The 19,106-nt window shown below is 47.1% G+C and overlaps 1 protein-coding gene across 2 annotated transcripts in view; it reads left to right on the top strand.

Moving 5' to 3' along the window:
- The window catches only part of PSME4 (proteasome activator subunit 4), a 2,155,241-nt gene that overhangs the window by 48,192 nt on the left and 2,087,943 nt on the right, over positions 1–19,106 (top strand). For both annotated transcript variants that reach the window (XM_086927646.1, XM_086927645.1), the window contains exon 2: positions 12,650–12,790. In XM_086927646.1, the coding sequence (XP_086783772.1) occupies positions 12,650–12,790 (141 nt within the window). The remainder of the gene's footprint in view (positions 1–12,649; positions 12,791–19,106) is intronic.

Below are 19,106 nucleotides of genomic sequence, written 5' to 3'. Positions count from 1 at the left end.
AGTTTTGGGGCCCTGGGGAAGTGTTTTCTTTACCTTTATCCCCACCCTTATCTTGAGGCTTGGTAGACTCCTTCTTCTGGTTATTGTCCTGATTCTTAGGCCTAATCCTGGTTCTGACCCACTTATCTGCCCTCTTTCCCAATTCTTGGGGAGAGGTCAAATCTGAGTCCACCAGGTGCTGGTGTAAGAGCTGGTTCTGACAATTACTAAGGATCTGCTCCCTCATAATCAAATTATACAATCCTGTGAAGTCATGTACTTTGCTGCCATTCAGCCAACCCTCCAGAGCCTTAGTTGCACAATCAACAAAATCAGTCCAGTCCTGAGTCTGTGTCTTCTGGGTATCTCTGAACTTTAACCTGTACTGTTCAGTGGTTAAGCCAAACCCATCTATCAGAACACTCTTCAGGACTTTGTAATTGCTGGCATCCTCATGTCTGACAGTGAGGAGCCTATCCCTCCCTTTCTCTGAAAAGGAGTACCATAAGATTGCTGCCCACTGTTCCTCAGGAACCTGCTGTACCATGCAGGCTCTCTCCAGAGCAGTCATCCATTTGTGGATGTCATCCCCTTCCTGATAGGGGGGCACAATCTTTGTCAGGTTTCTACTATCATAGGACCTGGGTTTCTCTTTAGGAATTTTGCTGCCACCAGTGGCATCTAAGCCACTTATTTTTTTCTCCCTTGCCAAGGTAAGTTTAGCTTGTTCCAAGGTAAGCTTAGCTTGAGCCAGGGCTACCTCTTCCCTCTCTATTTGGAGTTGGACAGCCCTCATCCTGGCCCTATGCTCTTTTCTCTGGGAGGAAGTCATTCCTCTTTGAGATTCTCTTGAGGCACTAGAAAGGTGAGAGTCCCCTGATAGAGATCTCTCCCTCCTATTACCTGGGAGAATTTGGTTATGAGATCTGGGGTGGTGCTGGCCCCCCCCATTCCCATGTAGGTCCAAGTTGGCCTGGTTAAGGCTGGCAACCTGTACCTGGTTTCCCCTCTGATCCTGATCTTCAGGCTCTTCTAAATCAGAGCCTTCCTCTTCCTCTTCCTCCTCTACTACATCATCTTCTGGAAGATCCTCATTCTCAGGGGAGTTTATCCCTTCCTCTGTTTCTAAGGGAGTCTGACTCACCTTATCTAGGTCATCCTTTTCTAGGAGAGCTATTAGGGAAGGAATGGTAGGGCCTCTGCCCTTTTTTAGCCCCCTGGCTGTGCACAAGGCACTCAGGTCTTTGTGGCTAAGGTTGTCATATCTGGATGTTGTCCCTATAGGATCAACTTCTACAGGAGCAGAACCTGAGGGTCTACCTGTATCAGACATGACTGCTAGTGAGGTGTAAGTGGTGCACTTACCTACACTAAGTGGTTTCCTACTGTACCTTGCTAGTGAGTTGTAGTCAGGGTGTGCTACTCCCTTTTATCTACAACTACTAAGTTCAGTAGAACTTAATATGCTAAGCTTTTGATTTATATGTACCTAGAGGTACTTGATGTGATCTTTCAATTTGATAAAGATTGCAATGGTAAAACAAACAGCAAGCTCAAATCCGCACCGCTGCACACCAATGTGAGAAGTTGGCCTGATATGTAGTGTTTCCAATTCTGGAACCACTGGGTATCAGTCCAAACAAACCCCAAAGATGTCTGGTTGTAAGTCAACCTTGTTAGACAAGCTATCCTAGTGGTAGCATGGACTAAGCAGCCTAAAGGCTAAACTTAAGAGGTCGTGTTAAGCGAGCTGTTTTACCACATACAATCCTGTAATCAAATGAAAGGACACCACACAAGTATATATTGTAAAAATATATGTATTTATTTCTAAATTACTCCCCAGTACTCTTTATGAGGAAAGGGGCACAAGCGTTAAATCAAAAGCACTGTTAAACATATAAAGTTGGCACAATTATGGCTGAGGGCGGGGGGCCACTCAGACCATATACTAAAAAAATGGTATAAGTAACACTTATCGAATATTGGTTAGGCCTAGGGCCTAGAGATTCGCTGGGAGCAGTCAGGACAAGCAATGAAGAAGTCGGGAGTAGCCCACAGGATACGGGTGCAGCACGGAAAGTGCGGCGCGCACCAATGTAAAGTCAATGGTGCGTAAAAGTTAGTTAAAGTGAATTAAATGATACTTCCGCTGAACCTAGGAACACAAAACTTCAGACACAGACCCTAGAGGTGTGTACCAGTGTAAAGACACCGGCGTTGCAAAGTTACCTCACCCACAGGCCGTGGGTGCACAGGGTCGAAGTGGCGTCGGGTTCTGTCACGCAGGTTCTGGGTGCTTGGAGCTGTTGCAGCTGCAGGCGCTGTGAAGCAGAAGTGTCCGGTGCGATCCAAGGGTGGATCGATGTAGAAAAGTACCTGAAAGCAGAGGGGACAGAGTCTGGGTCACTCAGCAGTGACCAGGGTGGAACCAGGACGGAACCAGGCAATGTCGGGCGCAATCAGGCGGTTGTCGATAGGCTTCTTTCCGCTGTCACGTGGGCTCTGGGGCATCTGCGACGTCCAGGAGCAGGTCACGATCTGTCCCACGTAGGCTCTCGCCGTCAGCACCGTCGGCTTGAAGATTGTAGCAAACAGCACTTGGCAAAAGCAATCCACGCGGAACCGGGAGATTGCTTATCACTCGAACCAGGAGGGTCAGAGTGGGTGCTCCTTTCCACAGGAGCTGGTGCAGATCTGGAGCAACCAGAAAAGCAAGTCGGATTTCAAAGTTCGTCGGCACAGGGGCCACAAGCCAGCTGGCAAGTGACCGGGCCAACGCGTCGAGCACACACAGGCAGAAGGGCCCCACGCAGCACTCGTCGAGTGTGGAGGGCTGAGCTTTGGTGCAAGTGGAGCTCGGGGCTGGGGCTTCTCAAACCCCGGTGTACAGCTTCGAGGGTCACTCGTGGGCTGCACGGTCAGCGTCTCGTGGCCTTTTCAAGATGGCGTGCCCCACGCTTCCGGTCGCCTCCACGGGTCTCAGCTCTGCAGGGACTGTGGATCGGGCAGGTAGAAGGCAGGCAAGCTTGATCTCGTCGATCTCTGTCGCTCGAGTTCCGGCGGGAACTGCAACAAAGCAAGGGTCGAGGGCTGGATGGTGCCTGTTTGTACAGGGTGGTCACTCCTTAACCACAAGGGAGATTCTTCAGTCTTCTCACGTCGTGTAGAAAGTCGAAGGGTCCAGATTTCGTTTCTTATGTTTCTTCAGGATGATCTGAGGTCCGTTGGGACTGCTCCCCCTCTTATTCGAATCTAGGGGGTTGGACACCCTGCTAGGTCCCCTCCTATGGGTGGGACCCAGGAAGGGGGTGGTTACACCCCTCTCCTTTGATTCTGGCCGCGCTGGGACAGGGGCTGGGAGGCCCCAGAACCGGTTTGGCCGGATCCTGCCAGGGGCAGCCTTGTGCTCCCCAGGCAGTGTCTGGTTTCTTTGAAACCTCCCTACTCCAATCCACTATCTCCTGTCTGGGGTGGTTTGACACCGCCCTGTGACAGGAAACTCTTTGTCCAGGCCTCCTCTGCCGGGTTTCGGTCAGCAGCAGGAGGCCAGACCCGTGTCTGTGGCAGGGGCATCCATTTTGTGGATCTGAGGCTCATTTTAAATCAACCGCGTTTCAGCAAAGTAACATGTCTTCTCCCTCTAGAAGGGTGGAATGCTATCCCCGTCGCCAGAACTGGCGAGGGGATAGTATTCCAATTCGTATGACACCTTACACGACATGTTTTGATAAAGCCAAACCAAAGTTGCTATATAACCGCGAGGATTATAATGCGCTTAAGAGTATATGGTATGGCATTATCCCGGATCAGCTTAGGGAGTTGTTCCCGACAGCTGCAGACAGGCTCAGCTCATGCCAGAGCACCATCTCACATAAAACCAATCACTCTGCCTCCAGGATTGATGAGGCCTTCCATAGGAGTGGCTCACAGGTTATATATGTGTCCAGATATAGGTTTAGATATAGGTATACTATATCTAAGCAAGGGGTGATTACACCCACTTGCCCCAGCTGAGTGTTCAGCCAGTTGTGTCAATTTAGATAGCCAGCCAGGGGTGGCAAAAGATATGCTGCAGCCCCTGGTAGGCCTTGGATGCACCTATGCCCTGGGCACCTATAGTGCACTGTACAGGGGCTGATAAGGTGACCCAAGCCAATCTAGTTATGCACCTAGGGTACATGGAATCCATTTTACAGAGAGAGCAGATAGCCTGGGGCCCTGATTAGCAGGGAACCAGGCCAACTAAGTCGAAAACCAGCTAAACACAGGGCAAAAAATCTGGGGTAACCATAGTCAGGTAGCCACCTTCCTACAACCAGAGAGTGTAGTAACAGCACCAGTGCTTTCAGGAATTCACAGTTTTAAGATGCAGAGAGTTTGATGCACAGAAATAGAGTGTAGGAATGCACTGTGTTCTGCATACCTCATTGAACGGCCGAGTGACAAAGGAGAAGTGATGGAGTCCTGTGTCTGTTTTCTCTCTTGTTCCTTTCACCTTTCCCAAATTCTACCACTAGCTCTCATGTTTTTAGGTCGGAGGCTGCGTTGCAGCGCATGCGCTGCTGCAGGCAAAGAGATATTGTGAACAGGGGGATTTCAGTACTGCGTGAAGCCACACCCCATTTTTCCATTGGCAGGCCTCGCGAAATGGACGCCTGCCATTGGAACTTCCGTGTGTTTTGTTGTTTTGTCCACTTTCGATCCCGCCTCCCGATGACTGGGTGACCTGCTTTACGGCACCCTGACAAAATTTCCTTGTATATTGTCATGGCAACCGTCAAGCAGGCCACCGTGTCCGGAGGAGCCCCGCTAGGATTGGCCAAGTGCCGTCTACGTCACCGGAGGCAAGAGGGCGTCGCCAGGCAAAGAGGAATCTTTTTTCTGGAAGCCTCCGTTGAAATGCACTTTCTGCCAGCGAAAGCTCGGCTCCAACAACAGCAAGATCCGTCTGCTGCCACATGAGCGTCCCCTGATGTAATGCAGCAGGCGCCGCCCCCAGAGCAGCCAGCGAACCACTGTAGCCTGCGGAGGCCGGCGCCTGGGAAGCCACCATGGGGAGCAGCACTGGAGGGGGCAAGGGGGGAGACAGGGCCCGGCTCCCGAGCTGTCCGCGGCGAACCTTCTCCTGCAGGCGGGGTCCCGAGCCTGAAGAGGAGCACAGAGTCCGCAGGAGGGAGGGGGCTCCTGTGCTCCACAGCAGGCGCCGAGGCTCCGCTTCACTCCCCTGGACCCTTTTGTGAGCAGCGCTTGCTTCCTGCCGGGAGGCGTCTGTGCGCGGTGAGGTAAGGTGCTCTCTGGGAAGGTGGGTGAGAGTGCGCCCCGAGTCACGGCTGCGGCTTGGGGGTAGGACAGACACGTAGAGTGTCCCCGGGCAGAGCCTGTGACCTCACCACTTGTTGAGTTTTGCCTGGTGGTCGTGACCAAGCCTCAGGTGGCATTGCCTCGCAGCAGACCCAGCGTCGCCCCTCATTGGCTGCAAGACAGGCTGCCCTATGCAAACACTGCGGCTGCTGCTCTGCCTAAGCAGAACCTTCTGGGTTAGGAAATGTCACTTACAGACATCTATTCCCACGATCGTTTCGTTAGACATTTTTAAACTGCCTTCAATTTAGAGCGTTTCTCCCATTGAAACTTTCAGATGGCTGGTACGACGTGGAAGGAAGGCTTGGGTGTTGGAGAGGCTTCAGGTAGTGATTAGTTTTCAAGCGCATCCCACGTCGTTTTGATTAATGGCTTTTTTGTTATTAATTGTGGTGACACAGTTACCATGCACACCAGGGCTTTAAGAGGGATGAAAAAACGGGGGGCGGGTGTCGCTTAAAGGGCCGTGACCAATGTAATTAAGGGCATGGCTTAAAAGTCAGTGCGTTGCATAGTGTGCAGCTAGACTTGTATTTTGCTGTTTCTGTCATTGCATCCAGATATGACACAGCAGGTAACATCATACCTACAAGTCGGGACTATTGGCTTTGTTAATGTTTGTTAGTTGCATAAGATAAAAAAGCAGCAACTATGGCTTGTATATAATATTGAAAAAGCTTGCACTCAAAGCCCTGGTGATACCACAACAAACATGTTGCTGCTCCTGAGTTTCAAAAAAAGAAGGGAAATCCAGAGAGAAATGACTCTTTAAAGGATTTCCCTTCCCCCTACAACACTCACCTTGCATGACGTTATGCCACTACTTCTCCACTAGTGAGAAATGAGCACATCAATGTGCCAGCTGTCACTGCAGTCAGGAAAAACAAGCATTGGCATAACCAATAGGTCTCGCCTTTTGGGACCTTATAAGTATTTAGCCATGCAACAGTTGATGTTGTTGCACCAAGGATATTGTGCTGCATAAAAAAATACTTATAGGGTCCCAAAGGCGAGACCTATTGGCTATGCCAATGCTTGTTCTATACGTGTCCAGTGGTGGAGATGGTGAGATATTTGACTAAACTCTCATTGGATCGGTGCCAATCGGACAACCACATGAGCATCAGTAGTATAAGCTCCCTTTTCTTGCATTACAAAAGGAATGCACATTGGTGGCTATTAACAAGTATATGAAAGTGACTCCGAGCATTTTATAATGAGAAGACCTCACCAACATTTAGAAGTATGCATTTTCTGTTTTGCTTAGATTTAGGGGAGATTACAAAACCTATTTGTTCACTTTACCCAGAAATACTTAATGTAGTGGAAATGTCAAGGCGATTTCAATTCTTCTCTTTATATTTATTAAGAAAATTCTTCTGATATTTCTGCAGTTCCACGTGTGTTGTTTTGCAAAATACCAATTTCTACAGAAAGGAAATCTTTTCATTCTTAGACGTCTGAAATTCTGCATCCAATTTAGGATTTTCCCACACAAGTATGTGATAAAAATGCTTTCTTAGTCTGTTGTAATTCTATGGAATATCCTGCAAAAAGAGTTCATTCTACTGGGGCGCTTATAAGTTAGGCAACAGTTCCAGAAATGTTTTGGCAATGTCTCGGAATGAGGCCAGTAGAAAGTCGAGCTATTTTTTCAGGAATTTCTTTCCCATTCCTTGGATACATCTGCAGAATATAGGGTTTTTCCGAATTCCAGGTAAAGAAAGCTCCATTGTAATTATCACAGGATTTTATATTGAAATATTCATGAACTTCATAGAATTTTCTTTCTTTCTTTAGTTCATGAAAATTTGTTTGGAATGTTGAACTTTCCCTGCGTTTATGCAATTGGCTCATAACTTTTCCAGGATTTTACTGCAGAAATGTCAACAGAACATTCAGAATTAAATTGAAAAAGGTACCTTCAATTCCCTGGATAGAATGTTACCTTGAATGGAATTTAAAAAAATGCATTTGTAGTACTAGCACTCCAGGGTCAATGGGTCTCGAAAGCCAGTGTACAATTCTTTAGTAAATAATTGCCTTTTGTCCATAGGGCCACAGGAAGAAGATACTACTGCATTCTCTCTGAATTACTAAGTACCTCGTTTTCAAGCCTTAAATTTAGGAGGCTAATGAGGAGGGAGGGGCAGTCAAAGCTTACGCTTGAATGTTAGTTGTGGGTTTGGAAAACACTGCCTAGGCACTGATTTTCTGGAAAGGATAGAATGTTAAGCATGTGCTTTATTCTAGAACTGTGCATATGTACAGTGTACCTTTATAAATGTTATCTCTTTTTAAGTCTAATTTAGTATTAGCTTACCCTAGGGTGTTGTAGGAGGGAAAAACATTGTGTTAATGAAAAAGTTATTTCAATGTTTCTTTTTTCCTGCACCATCCAGGAGTTTGTGAAAGATACATGTTAGGCAGAACACAGATTATGGTGTTGAGCGTAAGCAATACAGACTTTACTGGCTTGCGCCCACTGTGAGGTATGAGTGTGCCTGAGGGGGGAGGGACTAAGATCCTGACCCTCGACTTACTACGCGGCTGGACTCACTTTAGGGACCGCACCCACCAGGAAGCATACGGACGTTGAGGCTTACCACACACTGCTCAAATGCATACTAAATGCCCCCCTTTGAAAGCAGGGACTTTACAGCCTGCAATCCTCTTCTGCGCTACCTCTGGTGATCTCTCCCTGCAGTCCTTTGGGTTGCTCCAACAAAAAGATGGCGGCTCCTTGGGACGGAGACGCGGGTCGGGAGCCGGCCCTCCTCTCCACTGTCTGTTGGGAGGCTCAAACCATGAGGCAGACAAAAGTCAGCGTGTTATGGGTAGTAAGGGAGGGCAAAGACCTCGGAGCCTACTTCTGTGCCCCATAGCTATGATGCATGGGGGACCAGCAGTCGCAATAAGTGCGTGTACAACTAGCCTTCTTTCATTAGTCTGTCCAAACCTGCCATTGTGTGCCATCAATGCTGCAGCAGTCCTGGAGAAATGTGTCATGGGAGTGTTTTTGTGTGTGCGTCTGTGCGTGTATGAGGGTGTGTGTGCGGACGCGTGTGTGTGTGTGTCTGCGCCTGTGCATGTATGAAAGACTATGTTCACATTTGTGTGTGCTTGTGCATTCCTGTGCGTGTGATGGTGTGGACATGTATTTGGGTGTTTTTATATTAGAGCATGTGATTCTATGTGTGCTTGTGCGCGCAGATGTTTCTGTATGTGTGCGTATGGCTGTGCGTGTGAAGGTGTGTGCATGTATTTGAGTGTTTTTGTATTAGAGCATGGGATTGTATTTGTGCTTGTGTGTGTGGATGTTTCTGTATGCGTGCTTGTGTGCGCCCTCTGTTTGCGTATTAGAGAGTGTGCGCACATTTTTGTGTGCTTGTGCATGTCTGTGCGTGTGGTGTGTGTGCATGTATTTGTGTGTAGCTCCTTTGGTATTTTTGTTCTGGAGCATGTGATTGTATGTGTGCTTGTGTTTTTGATAGTTTCTGTATGTGTGCTTGTGTGTGTGTGCGTGTCTGTGTGTATGACAGTGTGAGCGCATTTGTGTGTGCTTTCGCATGTCTGTGCATGTAATGGTGTTTGCGTGTGCTTGTGTTTTTGGATGTTTCTGTATGTGTGCTTGTATGTGTGCGTCAGTGCGTGTAGGAGTGTGTGTGCTCACATTTGTGTGTGCTTGTGCATGTCTGTGCATGTGATGGTGTGTGCACGCTGGATTTGTTATTCTCTGGCGGCCGCTGTCCTGGATATTGACTTTAACTGCCAGATGCCTGACCTTAGGATAGCCACCAGTGTGCAGTACAGTCCTCTGCCTGACCCCAAGATGGCTTCCATAGTGGTCCCGTAAACGTTGTTTTACTTCCCTGGGACAACAATTGGGCATTGACCAGACCTAGAACTAGATCCCCTAACCTGCCTACACATCAGGACTTGTAACCTGCAGAACTTACCCCAGACTGTGAAGACCTAGCGATTTGGCTGATGCCCGGTGGGGCTACCATATAACTAAAGAGGAGATGGGTTGTGGACCCCCCTGCCGTCACCTACGCAGCTGGACCGTGGGCAGATTTTCCCCTCATCTCTACGTCCCATCTTCCTCCTACCCCTTTACCCTTCCTTGCTCCATTCACCTTGTCCCCATGTTCTTTAAATGCTTTTCTTGATACTTATGTAACTGTTAACTGATGTAAATTGCAACATTATTGTTCCTCATGTAAAGTGCTCTGATTCCTTCGGGTATAGCAAGCACTATATAATAACTCATTAATTACATTTGTTCCCATTAGTACTCTTTCTCTCTTTGTCTACCTCCCTAGCTCCTCTCCCCTGAATCTCTCACCTTGCCTGCTAGTCTGCCTAGCCCCCTATCCTTTGTGCCCTTTGACTAAGCACTCCTTCTACCCTTGTTGGGGAAAGATCCAATATTTATATGGAGTCTCAGCAAACCCGCTGAGAGAGTCCACTGTGCCAAGGGAGACACTCACAGCTGAGGTATGGTATGGCACCCCTTGCCAAAGCACTCTCTCTCCCCTTTTTGGAGAAGGATCCAGTATGTAGGCCTTGGAATCTCAGAGACCCCTCTGAGAGAGTCTACTGCGTAAAGGGAGCCTCCCTCAACAGAGATGGAGAAGTGATACCACGTCCCCTGGGATCACAGCTAACTGGACTTTGCTTTGACTCGTCTACTGGTTTGTGTTCCCGTCGCCCTTCCCCACCTCTTTCCATGCAGTGTCCTTCACCCTCTCCTCCTCTTTCCCGCCTTTATTACCTGTCTACTTCCCCCCTCCCCATAATCTTTCCCCTTGCCTGCTTTTTCCCTTACGTATTTGTGCTTATTGTTTATCTCGACCTTACTAGTAACTATATTGCCATGCTCTAATAACTGTGTAACAATGTCACCTGTAACTATGATCTGATGCTCATGTAAAGCGCTTCGATACCTCCGGGTATAGCCAGCGCTATATAAAACCTTTAAAATAAAATAAAAATAAATAAACTATTAGTTTCAGGTTTCTTAAGAGTGGTGTAGGCACCACCGGGGGGGGTGCCTGCAGCTTTTTGATTTGATTGATTTTTAATAAGGAAAGTACATAGACCACATGGCTGGTAGAGGCATTGTTATCTCAGTATCCTATAATGCCCACGTGTTGTGTATCATATCTAGACTGTGTTCAATCATTGAAGACTTGGTGGAGCTGACATAGAATACAGGGAATAGGCAGGCAGCCCATCTCATTTGTTAAGGTGCCTTCCAATGACCTTGCCCTTCCCCACAGCAAAGCTCATTCAGAAATTAGATTCTTTGTTCATAAGTCTTTAGTGTCATGTCACAGTCTAACCTTCTGTAGCTGATTTAGTCAAGGGAAGGTGGACAGAAATACATTTTCATGCTTCATTTGAAGGTGAAGTAAATCGAAAACGTGGGTACTTAACACCTGGCTTTGAATGGCTGATGCTTACTCTCCACCCGCCTTCCCTGGCCTTTGTTGTTACTTCTCCCCCCACCAGCCCTTCCTCATTGCTTCCCATCCACTCGCCCTCCCTTGTATACTTTGCTGCTTTCCACGACACCTGGGACATAATTGAAGTAGAAGGAATGTATTTATCACATCCCTTCATGTACCAGCACCATGTCTCTTCCAAAAGCGCCGCACAATCTCTTTGCATATAGGATGGAAATGTTTGGTATATGGTGTTTTGGATAGCTGTAGTTTGTTTCAGAAGTAGATCAGTACCAGGAAGACTGAACTGACCATTGATTCATGAACTTATTAATTATGAGACAAATCAAAGTTACACAGCCTGGTTGTTAAGGACCCAGCTGGTAGACTACTGACCCTACAGACAATCGGAGACAGCATTGCTAAAGACCCTGAACGATTATAACATTATAGGGTGTCCTTCCCAGGCCTGTTACACATTGACAAATAATATGACGTATGGGCAACTAAATAGGAAAAGGCACTCATGGACCCAAAGAAAGTGACAATTCAATACTCTCCTCCAGTAAATACAGCAATTAATTCCACATAAAGCCTATTTTAGCACAACCTGATCACATAAGGCTAAACGTCATGTGCAATAGAGAAGACCGCTCCCTTTTCACACTAAAGGACATGAGCTGGAATTCTGACATTCAGATAAAAAAGTGGGCGTTGAACTTTTCACAGTTCTAAGAATATTGTACCTTTTAACACTTTAGATTGTCATGATGGGTACATATGGTGATCTGGAGGTAATCCAATACAGACAAATATTATCCTGATGGGTCTCAAGATCACACAATGGAAACAGAACAATAATGAGATCATTTGCATTTTTTCGCATTAAAAATAGACTTCACTTCTCTTTTTTGTTTTGTTTTTGTAACAGAGTCAGCGTCTTCACAAGGAAAAAAGTGCATCCAAAAGTGTGTTTTATAATTTAAGTTTCCCAGCATATCCCTTCCTATTTCTGATATCCCAGTTACTAAAACAAAAGCATTATGCTGAAGGCACTGCTGGTCATGACATATCGCCTCCCCCCCCCCCCCTTACCCACTATTGTTAATGTTGCCTCCTGCGCCCCCTGCCTCAGTATTGCTTCCCCTCCCTATCTCCCGCTATGAAGCCATGCTGTTCTACAACATGCCTGAACATTGACTAAGACGGGACCTATTGTCTTTGTGGATGCACGTTTATTTAGTTTTTTCCCATTTTTTGAAATGTTTTTACCGGGTCTCAAAATGCAAGGCAGACCTATTGGCTGTGCCAGTACTTGTTTTCATTTGATGAAACATGTCCAAAAATGACAACTCTCTTCTGCTTAAGGCTACTTGTTCTCCTCTTTTTGTTCACTCACTTTTGTTCTATCCTCTCTCTGTGTTCCCTATCCTCCTGCTGGTGCTCTATTCTGAATTAGAAGAAATATTCCGTTAATGACTGGAAGTCTCAACCTATTAAAATTCAGCCAGCCTTTTATGTGACTAGTAACTGACCCTGTATATTTCGAGGGGAATGCAAGAATCCGCCAACAAGGATGTACTTTCCTCCGCTTCCTATTTTCCAGGTTTTTCAGTAATATCTTGAGAGAGTATTGAAGTACTTGAGCACCAAAACCTCCAATAACTTTAGCCAGTGTGTGAGGTATCAATGTTTCAAGCTTGATGACTCCAGTTGATATGTTGTGCCATATTTGTGAAATGATGTTTCTGTCACTCCACAAAACCTTTAAAATATTAGTCCTAGGGACGTAGCGTCTTTAAATGGCTAACATGTCCTAATGTGTTTTTGTCCTTTTCTTCTTCTTTTCATTGCAGATACATTAGACTCTATGGAAGAAAATTTAGCAAAGAAGATCATGTACTTTTTGTCAAGTTATTGTATGAGTTGGTGACCATTCCGAAACTGGAGATCAGTATGATGCAAGGATTTTCTCGTATGTTAGTAAACCTACTGAAGTAAGTATGTCGTCAGTTGGATCGTGTGCTTTCCCTCTGCGCATGTTGCTGAATAGTTAAATAGTTAAATATACTTTGTGACAAAAATAATCTCTTTTTAGAAGGGATGTTCCCTTAAGCTACACATTGACAGTATCTTTGAGAGGCTCAAAATTCAAAGATTGGACCTTATATTTGGAACTAATGGAGACTGGCACATGGTTTCACTGCTTGTGCATGTAGGTACCTAAGTCGTGGTCTAAATGTGTAGACCTGTGAGCTAGTTCCGGGGAGCCGTGATCTGCGAATGGGGATGTATTTTCGGGAATAGAGGGCTTACATGGCCTTATCTTTCTTTTTCATTTCACTGTCCAATATTGCTCTTGTTTTCAAAGCTGGAAATATTTAATGGTACACTAGCATTTCCTGTCGAGTTTAGTGTGTTGTCCATTGTTCAGTACAATTCAGAGGGGCTGCTTTTTAGGTCGAAGCCTGCATTGCAGGGCATGCCCTGCTGCAGGCAAAGAGATATTGTGAGCAAGGGATTTCGGTATGGCGTGAAGCCACGCCCCTTTTTTCCATTGGCAGGCCTCTGGAAACGGAGGCCTGCCATTGGAAAAAGCTCCTATTTAGCAGATTTGACTGCTCTGGATCCCGCCTCTCGAGGACTCCATGACCTGCCTTACGGTAGCACGACAATATTTTTAGAAATATTGCCTTGGCAACCATGAGGCGGGTCACGGAGTCCTGGAGGGGAGGGATTCAGAGGCGGTTTCCGCCCCCCCCCCCCCTTTTTTTTTTTGCGCATTTTTGAAGTCATTCCTGCGTGAGGTAAGGGAGAGGCGGTGCTGGTTCCTGAAAGCTCAGAGTCGACTTTTTTTATTTGGATCCATTTCACGGCTGCTCCCTCGCTGTCCTCCCTGTCAGGTTTATAAATTAGTAGCACCCTCTGAGAGAAAGATCTAGTTCTCTTTTGCCTATTTTCATTTTGTTTGACATGTATGTAAGATAATGTTACCAGATGACGTTGTCATGATTTTCAATCTGTAGGCTTCTAATTAACAACCTATTGCATTCAGGGAGATGTACTTTTTATTCAGGCAACCTGACCTTATTGGACTAACTCACAGGTAAACAATGAGTTGACAATCCTAGAACACAAAAATGGTGCCCTTGATGACACAGAACTTTCTGGTAACCATATCCTAAGTGCTACTACCATAACTGGCTCTCTATTGATTTTCCATGTTTTCGTTTATTACATTGACCTACTTCCTAAAGGCTCACATTTTCGTATTACTAGCTTTTAATAGCTGGCCTCAGTTCAAAAGCAGAAGAAGCAAACGTTACAAGTTATCTTTCCTGCTTTGTGCTTCCAGGGTGGCAAATGACTCCTAATGAGTCGTCAAGCAGATGAGGTAGCTCATCATAGGCATATGTTGTGGAGGGAATCATTCAGCATGGAAACCTAAATTAAGCACTAGCACAGTCCAAGTTAACAAAATAGAACTTTTTAAGTAGGTTTTTATCAGAAACCTAATGTTACATATAAACGCCTTACAGCAATATAATAACCATCTATGTATGCCATTGCATTATTCTCAAAGCATTAATCAGAATTATGCATATAACATTTATGCAAATTGAGCAGAATAATGTAGTATACATTGCTGATAGTGTTTTTATAAGAAAATGTTATTCGATTTCTGATAACAATGCAAAGAGAGTACACACATCGCAGGCCCTCAAAGGTAGCAATTAGGAGCTGTCCAAAGAAATCTCTGTACACAATTATTCCCTTTTGCCCCACCTAAAGCAACGGCACCCAACGTAGTCGGCGAAGAAGGTACAGTTTCTTGACCAGCAAGGTCCAAGTGACTCACCCCGAGCAGGTAAGTCAAAGCAGGCCCCGAGCAAGCAGGGGAGCCCACTGGAGGCAAAGAAGACACTTGAGAGGACCCATGGGCCGAAGGCACAGGAGTTTCAAGAGGACCTCGTTCAGCTCACCAAAGGATGAAGGGCCACGGCGCAAAGGATGCGGTGCAGGCGAATATCTTGGCTGCAGGAGATGCTTGAGACTGGAGCTTTTTAGATCCTGAAGATCTCTGGAAGAGAGAGTCAACAAGCCTTGGCAATGGCAAGTCGGTACGGTGCACAGCGGTACTGCTCCAGCAGTTCCGACGAGGGATACTGGCTTCAAACGACAGTGCAGGACTCAAGGGAGTTGCAGAACCACCCCCTGTGTTGCTGAACCTTTCCGAGTCCATAGAATCTCAGGAACAGCAGAACAGGCAGCTTTGTTGCGGTGCCTGCAGATGCAGGGGAGTGACCCCTTCACTCCAAGGGAGATTCCTTCGGGTGTGTTGGATGTCCACAAGCCTTGTGAATAACCTGTATGGAGCACAGGCACAGATGTTGCAGAAGACTGGCAGGACGGCGAGACCAGGAGTCTTTCCAGTTGCAGTCTCTATTCCCAAAGCAAAGTCCAAAGTGCCCAGATGGTTAAAGTTGAAGTGGTTTTGGATCTGAATCTTGTCCCACAACGAATCTAGGGAACCACCCACAGGGAAGCCCTTAAGTACCCTAAGGAGAGGGTTGGGACGATTCAGGGGTCCCTCCCAGAGGAGGAGCTGGACAGTGGGGAGGATACTCCCATGTCATTTGTCCAGTTTCGCCCCAGAGCGGGAGCCGACGTCTCCATGAACTGGTTTCAACTGGAGTATGCAAGGAAGGCATCAAATGTGCCTGTCCCAATACACCTATGTCCTGTCTGGGAGGTGGTCACACCTCCCTATGACAGGAAACCTATTGTCCTGCCTTCCCCAGCTCAAGCTTGGCTCCGCAGCAGGAAGGCAGAATCGTGTCTCTGGTTGCAGCAGCCATTGTTTGCTGTCCAGTTCTATAAAGACTGGTACTGGGAGCACTGAGGGCTTCCCGGAGGAGCTTTGCAATGCATGCAATCGTATTGTAGGGGGGAGCGGGGCGGGGGCCAGGCACTGATGGAGCGGACTCCGGAGCTCCGTCCGCCGTATCCCCCCTACGATAAGGATCGTGAGCCCCGGACACGAATCTTGTGCATAATCCGGGCGGCGGAACGTCCAGGGATTGTGCTGACATTGGGGGAAACTCCAGAAGACCCAGTGCGGCGAAGAATCAAGCAAATTTCACTACAGATCAGAGTTGTGGAAGCTGCGCTAAAATGGCGGCAGGGAAGTAAGGAGGCTGACCCTGGTATCGGTGGTGCTGAGTTGAATGCTGAGCGGTACAAAAGGGGGTGGTGATGGACGGAGCATCTGAATCAATCAAACACTCACACCCAGTCAAAAGATCTGGGTTTAATCTATCACCGTTCTATTGCCCACTCTGCCACCCCAGTTCAGACATGGCTATGTGCAAATCAGTCTGACCCTGTGCCTCATGGGAACAGTCCAGCCCGAACTGCCAAGCCATGTCTTCCCTGGACCGGAAACAAGCTTCCGAGGACCGGTTTTTGGCATTCCAGCCGTCTTCAGCCCGGCTTGCTTGAATCCAGTGGCAAAGTGAGCAAGGGACTCACGTCTGAGCATACTCTGCCTCACTTATGGCGGCCAAAAGCGGTACAAAAGGGGGTGGTGATGGACTGAGTGGGCTAAAGAACGGTGATGGATTAAACCCAGATCTTTTGACTGGGTGTGAGTGTTTGATTGGTTCAGATGCTCCGTCCATTACCACCCCCTGGTCCCGATTACACTAACCTTTTGGGCCCCCATTGGGGACCTGTTCCTCTATCCCCAGATCTTTTGTTTGGGTGTGAGTGTTTGATTGGTTCAGATGCTCCGTCCATTACCACCCCCTGGTCCCGATTACACTAACCTTTTGGGCCCCCATTGGGGACCTGTTCCTCTATGTTTGATTGTGCAACTGTAACTAACTTACCTATGCAAAAAAGTTTTTCTTGTTATTCCTGACTGTGGAAACCTGAGCAACATGGCTGATGCCCGGTGGAGCTGCTAGTCCGCTACAGAGGAGATCGGCCCTGGGTCACCCCCTCGGCCTTCACCTACCCAGCCGGACATTGGGCACAGTTCTCCTCGTCTTCCCGCTATAGATTATTTCTCCCCCTCCCGATGAGCTAATGAAACATTGTTTTCTTTGTCCTGTGTGTTACTATGCTCTTGTAACGGATGTAATTTGTAACTTGGAACTCAACGATCCTCATGTAAAGCTCTCTGATACCTCCAGGTCTAGGTGGCGCTATATAAAACTCGTCAAACAAATAAATAAGTAATAAATCATACCTTCATCACCGTTTGCGGTGTTTGGGTATGATTCTAATATGTTTGCTACCAAACACATCAGGGTTCGTTACAGCCAGTTTAGAGATAGCCATTGTGTAAGGACACATGGCTACTCTATATATCATAATGACTGATGCACTTACAACGCAGGAGAATGGACTCCGAAGGTTGTATGGATGTCCTGCTCATTCAGGGGCACCCTCCCACTTCTAACCGAGCACCCTGCCTTCAGGATTGAAAGGCCTGCCTTGGGGGTGACTTATAGGTTTTAAGCGTAGGGACATCAGATATAAGGAAAATGATATCTGTCGTAAGAGGTGCTAGCACCAGCTTACACAGGCTGCAGTGGCAGGCCTGTAGTTGCAATTTGAGTGGTCTCTCATGGGTGGCATAATACATGCTTCAGCCCATGGGGGACCCCTGGTGTACCTATATTCTGGGTACCTTAGTACCATATACTAGGGACTTACAAGGTTACATCAGTAGCCAATCTGCTGTGTATCGAAGTACTCACCTTGTCCTACTTAGGGAAGAAGCACAGAGACTGGGGTCCAGATTAGCAGAATCCCAGTCGGACTAGTCCGTAAAACATAATGACACCAAAAAAGACAAATGTGGGTGACCATGAAAGTAGATCCTACAATACCCAGTACAATGGCATTTGGCTGAGCAGTGACCTTGATGAACTGTGGAATGCTAACTACGGTAGACTAATTTCATGGTTGGAGGATAGTATCCTGGTGTGATCGAGGTTGCCACTGTCCCATCACGGGCAGAATTGTGGTGCTAAAATTGTGATACTTCATAACTTCCTGTGCTTGTTTATCAATATCCTACTCCCTCCTACAGCCCTTTTCTGAAGCCGTCTCTGGTCCAATTTGCTTACCTTGGCATGGGCAGGAAAGCAGCCAGAGTAGCTTAGGAAACAATGACCTTACGCTTTGGACAGGGCGAACTGTGCGTCCCGGACATGGATCTGTACTATTGTTGTGCACAGGTGCAGTTCACCCACTTCTGTCTGCATCCCACACTCTTCCAGCCCCACATGACTCCATAACATGATAAGGTAGCCCTGTGCCCCCTGAGCGCTGCGTTGTGCCTGCCATCCGGGTGTTCTCACATTGAACTCAACATTGTAGTTTGGACGCCTCGGGCGTAGGACAGCTTGAGACCACACGCTGAGCTAGATTGTAAGTTCCCAAGATACCACTGGTGGGTCACCCTATGATATCCTCCATTGGCGACACAGGCCCTAATCGACATATACAAAGATTACAACTTCATACTTTTGGAGACCTATATCAGGAGGCACGTTTCATACTGTCACAACATATTCTTTGTTGTCCCTGCTCATACGTCACTAGACGTGCTCTAGCATCAATTGTGCACCGGTTTTCACACATTACAAACCACATTTCTGGATGCTCCCCTGATACTTCATGTTTTGGAGGCAATAATTGCAAACCCGTCTCCACATAAGCTTATCATTCAACTTAATTCTACAATGCAATACAAAGCCCCAGTGTGCATCCTGAGGCTTGCTCCGCACGAACTGCAGACATAGAACTCTTCGCTCAGTGAGGAAAAGTGGCGCTACTGCTGCACGCAGTCCAGAGCCCTCTCACCGTAATACAGGCTAAGGCTGCTGCAGTTTAAATATTTGCATAGACTATACCAAACACTTATCCAGCTCCGCAGAATGGGGCTGGTTGACAATGTGCACTGCCTGCGGTGCTCTGCACCTACAGCCACCTTCTTGCCACTAGTTTGAGAATGTTCTGGGGTGGCCCTCTATTGGAAAGGGGTTTCTGATTCCATTGTTTTGCTCACAGGACACTCCACCCCAGTGTATGCCCCTAGTAGCGTTACTGAGATAAGTGAAATATGTCCCCTAGGGGACTGGAGGCTGACTACCATTCTGCTCCTATTTGCCAAGCGCTGGGTGGCCAACCACTGGGGCTGACGCCACGCCCACCTACTTAACATTGGTTGAGGAATGCAGCGTACTGCCAAGAACAACTCTAGGCCTACTGGGAGTTGATGCCTGTGCGTTCAAGGCT

The sequence above is a fragment of the Lissotriton vulgaris genome, chromosome 6 (genome assembly GCF_964263255.1).
Source record: "Lissotriton vulgaris chromosome 6, aLisVul1.2, whole genome shotgun sequence".
Taxonomy (NCBI): Eukaryota; Metazoa; Chordata; class Amphibia; order Caudata; family Salamandridae; genus Lissotriton; species Lissotriton vulgaris.
Note: the sequence above shows the minus strand (reverse complement) of the source record. Positions and strands in the feature narration are given on the sequence as shown.